Raw genomic sequence first — 5,139 nt, 5'->3', positions numbered from 1 at the left:
AAATTATGGACAGTCCTGAGGCCCCCTTTAAAATTATGGACAGTCCCGAGGCACCCTTTAAAATTATAGACAGTTCTGAGGCGCCCTTTAAAATTATAGACAGTTCTGAGGCGCCCTTTAAAATTATGAACAGTCCTGAGGCACCCTTTAAAATTACGAACAGTCTTGAGGCACCCTTTAAAATTATAGACAGTCTCGAGGCACCCTTTAAAATTATAGACAGTCCTGAGGCCCCCTTTAAAATTATGAACCATCCTGAGGCACCCTTTAAAATTATGGACAGTCCTGAGGCCCCCTTTAAAATTATAGACAGTCCTGAGGCACCCTTTAAAATTATGAACCTTCCTGAGGCACCCTTTAAAATTATGAACAGTCCTGAGGCACCCTTTAAAATTATGGACAGTCCTGAGGCCTCCTTTAAAATTATAGACAGTCCTGAGGCACCCTTTAAAATTATGGACAGTCCTGAGGCACCCTTTAAAATTATGAACAGTCCTGAGGCTCCCTTTAAAATTATGAACAGTCCTGAGGCCCCCTTTAAAATTATGGTTAGTCCTGAGGCACCCTTTAAAATTATAGACAGTCCTGAGGCACCCTTTAAAATTACAAACAGTCTTGAGGCACCCTTTAAAATTATGGACAGTCCTGAGGCCCCCTTTAAAATTATGGACAGTCCCGAGGCACCCTTTAAAATTATAGACAGTTCTGAGGCGCCCTTTAAAATTATAGACAGTTCTGAGGCACCCTTTAAAATTATGAACAGTCCTGAGGCACCCTTTAAAATTACGAACAGTCTTGAGGCACCCTTTAAAATTATAGACAGTCTCGAGGCACCCTTTAAAATTATAGACAGTCCTGAGGCCCCCTTTAAAATTATGAACCATCCTGAGGCACCCTTTAAAATTATGGACAGTCCTGAGGCCCCCTTTAAAATTATAGACAGTCCTGAGGCACCCTTTAAAATTATGAACCTTCCTGAGGCACCCTTTAAAATTATGAACAGTCCTGAGGCACCCTTTAAAATTATGGACAGTCCTGAGGCCTCCTTTAAAATTATAGACAGTCCTGAGGCACCCTTTAAAATTATGGACAGTCCTGAGGCACCCTTTAAAATTATGAACAGTCCTGAGGCTCCCTTTAAAATTATGAACAGTCCTGAGGCGCCCTTTAAAATTATGAACAGTCCTGAGGCCCCCTTTAAAATTATGGTTAGTCCTGAGGCACCCTTTAAAATTATAGACAGTCCTGAGGCACCCTTTAAAATTACAAACAGTCTTGAGGCACCCTTTAAAATTATGGACAGTCCTGATGCCCCCTTTAAAATTATGGACAGTCCCGAGGCACCCTTTAAAATTATAGACAGTTCTGAGGCGCCCTTTAAAATTATAGACAGTCCTGAGGCACCCTTTAAAATTATGAACAGTCCTGAGGCACCCTTTAAAATTAGGAACAGTCTTGAGGCACCCTTTAAAATTATAGACAGTCTCGAGGCACCCTTTAAAATTATAGACAGTCCTGAGGCCCCCTTTAAAATTATGAACCATCCTGAGGCACCCTTTAAAATTATGGACAGTTCTGAGGCCCCCTTTAAAATTATAGACAGTCCTGAGGCACCCTTTAAAATTATGAACCTTCCTGAGGCACCCTTTAAAATTATGAACAGTCCTGAGGCACCCTTTAAAATTATGGACAGTCCTGAGGCCCCCTTTAAAATTATAGACAGTCCTGAGGCACCCTTTAAAATTATGAACCTTCCTGAGGCACCCTTTAAAATTATGAACAGTCCTGAGGCACCCTTTAAAATTATGGACAGTCCTGAGGCACCCTTTAAAATTATGAACCTTCCTGAGGCACCCTTTAAAATTATGAACATTCCTGAGGCGCCCTTTAAAATTATGGACAGTCCTGAGGCCTCCTTTAAAATTATAGACAGTCCTGAGGCACCCTTTAATATTATGGACAGTCCTGAGGCCCCCTTTAAAATTATAGACAGTCCTGAGGCACCCTTTAAAATTATAGACAGTCCTGAGGCGCCCTTTAAAATTATGGACAGTCCTGAGGCACCCTTTAAAATTATGGACAGTCCTGAGGCCCCCTTTAAAATTATGGACAGTCCTGAGGCACCCCTTTAAAAATATGGACAGTCTTGAGGCACCCCATTTTAAAATGTGAAAAACTATTCTAATAGTTTTATATAATGCAGCAACAACCAAACATGTAGGACACCCAACATTAGAGGTGATTTATTCTTCCAAAGCAAATACACTTCTGCACACTGGTACTGACTAGTATTCCAATGTTTCTCCTCTCCCTCACTGAGCTAATGTGACCCCAGCACTGACAGAGGGAGGCGGGGGATGATCAAACTAGGATGCTGTGTGGACAGCAGGCAACCTCCTTATCGACTGATGATGTTATCAGCTGTCATGACACCAGCGGCTAGAGGGTCGTAATGGTGCCTGTGTGCCCATAATGAAAACCTGTGACTTTGTGTAACTAAAAGGCAGGCTTGTTCCACCCACTGGCTTTTATACAAGTTTTGGGCAATTTTGGACATTTTACCAAGGCACCCCTGAAGAAACCTCAAGGCACCCCGGTTGAGAAATGCTGAATTAGAGCATAGCTAAAAGGGTAAAATGCTAATGTTACAAAAGGTGTGATAAGACTTTCAATTTATAACATTTATACCTTTTGCCATTTTCAGGGTCTAAGTCTCAGAACAGTCTCTGGAATACAATCATCAGTGGACTAAATCTTAAAGAAAAACAGAAGCCAGCAATTGTCACCGATTCTCGGAGCCCGGAAGAGATTTTAGCAGATGAGTTGCCACAGATTGACAGTCCAGATGCCATTCCGAAAACATCTATCAGGTTTGATGGATACTATTCCACAGCTTCCTCTTTTTGTATCTTAATTGTCAGTGCTTAAAACCTCGTTGCCAATTTATGTTCTAGATTTTGATAATTAGCACCAAAAACCAATGAAAACACTGTCCACGGTAGATGTATTTTAGCTCTGTCGTTGATAATACTCTACACTGTTTCACAGGCCAGTGAACTGATCTTAAATCAATTTGTAGATTTGAAAAGACTGGAAATAATGATGAGGTTGAATGGAAATCATAGTAGTTCACTTGGGTAAAATAATATGACATTGCTGCAATTATGCTTTCAGAAATGTACTGATGTGTCTTTCTGTTATACTTTGTATGTGATCTGAAAATCGATTTCATTTACTTCAGTTGGTCAGCTTATGCTCATGTACTTAAATGTGCAGCAAATGAAGCACACAGAATATCTGCAAGAAAACCATTTTGCTTGACATTTTAAGTTTGTTCCTTTTCAATGGTAACGTTTTGCTAATAGTTTGACTGATATAATGAATCTGAACGATCATTAATGTAGTTTGGTTTGTTTCACACAAAGTGCTGGCTTTAGTGTTTTAGTGTCACATAAACTGTATTTCGAAAGTCAGTTTTCTCTACAGGAACAGCTCTTTTCAAGGCCTCAATGGGTGTTGTAGCTACACATGATAGATCCCTTCAGCACACACACTGTTGTCCAGTCTATATAATGTCCAGTCTATATAATGGTGATTTGATAACCAAGGGTCCAACTAGTGAGACCTGTGCAGTCCCCTTAACAATATCCCACTGCGGCTTTAGATATATAGCAAACCTCTTTAGGTGCAAACACTGAGATCTGGATCCACATTAGGTTAGTATACAGAATACTACAGAAAACAGATTCCTGTTGAAAAAGTCCGGATGTGACGAAACGCGTCCGGGGCACGTGACGTGGTGACGTATCAATGTTTTTCCGGAAGTATCTTGGCGGCCTTTTTTTGGGTTTCAGGACATGCCGCTGATCTCACTGTCAGGAATGGACTCGCCAATAGTGGTGGGACTCACCTGCCTTGTGGGTTGCAGTACCAGGGCTGGCCAGCAGGTGCTCTCAGCAACCAGAGGCTCATTCCTGCAATCAGCCAAAACACCTGAGGATGATTGCAGGAGGTGCATATAAGGAATGACCAGGCCTGTGATCTGGGCCTTGGTGTATGTTTCCCATGAGCCCATGTACCTGGTATCCTGTGTTCCTGCCTTGTTGCTGACCCTGCTTTGATCCTGACCTCTTCTGACCATCTCCTGTTGAACCCCTGGCTTGCCTGACCATCCTTCTGCCTGATCCTTGGTACCGCGCTGCCCGCTACCTGCTGAACCTGGCTTGTGACTCCGACCATTCTCTGCTTGCTCCTCCTGTACCACGCTGCCCGCACGATACCGACCCGGCCTGTCTGACTACGCTTACTTCACCCGACGATCCATCCATCCCGCACGGATCACATTTGGTAAGTCTGCCTGCCTCTTCCCATCAGACTCCGTTCCTGCACTCCCCTGCCAGTACTCTCTACCACAGCCGGACGCACTCAGGGGTCGCGACCTGGTTCCAGTCTGCACCAAGTCCATCCCCACCATCAGGGGCCCTGGTGAATAGCAGGCTGGTACTTAGACCCCGCGCCCTGAGGAAATCCGTGCTGTGGGCTGCTAGAGACACTGCCAGGTGGCACCTGACAGTACCTTATCGCCTGCCTGACCATTCCACCTCTCCAGCCTGACTACGCCTGTGTTCTTGAAGCCTGCTACTTCCCTGTGTCAGTCCACACATTTTTGGTCATACCCGGATCCCTAACACTCATCCTGGAAACTTCCATCTACCACCTGGCCCTCCTTCAGAGTGGTATGATTTGACCATATTGCTACTGCTGAGGAATCATGGCATGGTGTCCTCATTATATGGAAGCTGTTCTCATCGAATTTTAATGTAAGTTGCTACAATAAAATGATTGGTGTTTAATATATATACTGACTCCTGGTCTATCCATTGAGGTCTATGGGAAGTGTGTGGAGAAGAGTTTAGACTAAAGCCTGGAGGTTTTCTCATCTATATTATGGACCCTATGCTGATATTGTGTGCAGTGGATTTATTTATAGAGGTGTTGGAGTTCTGACATTTCATTTTGTTTGTCTGCATGTGACACGTGTGGCACTATATCATAATACAGTTGCAAGAAAAAGTATGTGAACCCCTTGGGATTACGTGGAGTTTTGCATGAACTGGGCATAAAATGTGCTCTGAACAT

The 5,139-nt window shown here is 43.3% G+C and overlaps 1 protein-coding gene across 1 annotated transcript in view; it reads left to right on the top strand.

Moving 5' to 3' along the window:
• The window catches only part of LOC149441039 (dual specificity calcium/calmodulin-dependent 3',5'-cyclic nucleotide phosphodiesterase 1C-like), a 213,620-nt gene extending 210,692 nt beyond the window's left edge, over positions 1-2,928 (top strand). Inside the window, exon 3 of the mRNA XM_089657842.1 lies at positions 2,705-2,928. Coding sequence (XP_089513968.1) covers positions 2,705-2,928 — 224 coding nt within the window. The remainder of the gene's footprint in view (positions 1-2,704) is intronic.
• Positions 2,929-5,139: the final 2,211 nt, after the last annotated feature.

This window comes from Staurois parvus, unplaced genomic scaffold (assembly GCF_062004578.1).
Source record: "Staurois parvus isolate SC_StPar_1 unplaced genomic scaffold, SC_StPar_1.0 ptg001034l, whole genome shotgun sequence".
Taxonomy (NCBI): Eukaryota; Metazoa; Chordata; class Amphibia; order Anura; family Ranidae; genus Staurois; species Staurois parvus.
The sequence above is the reverse complement of the archived record's forward strand: the minus strand, read 5'-3'. Positions and strand labels throughout refer to the sequence as shown.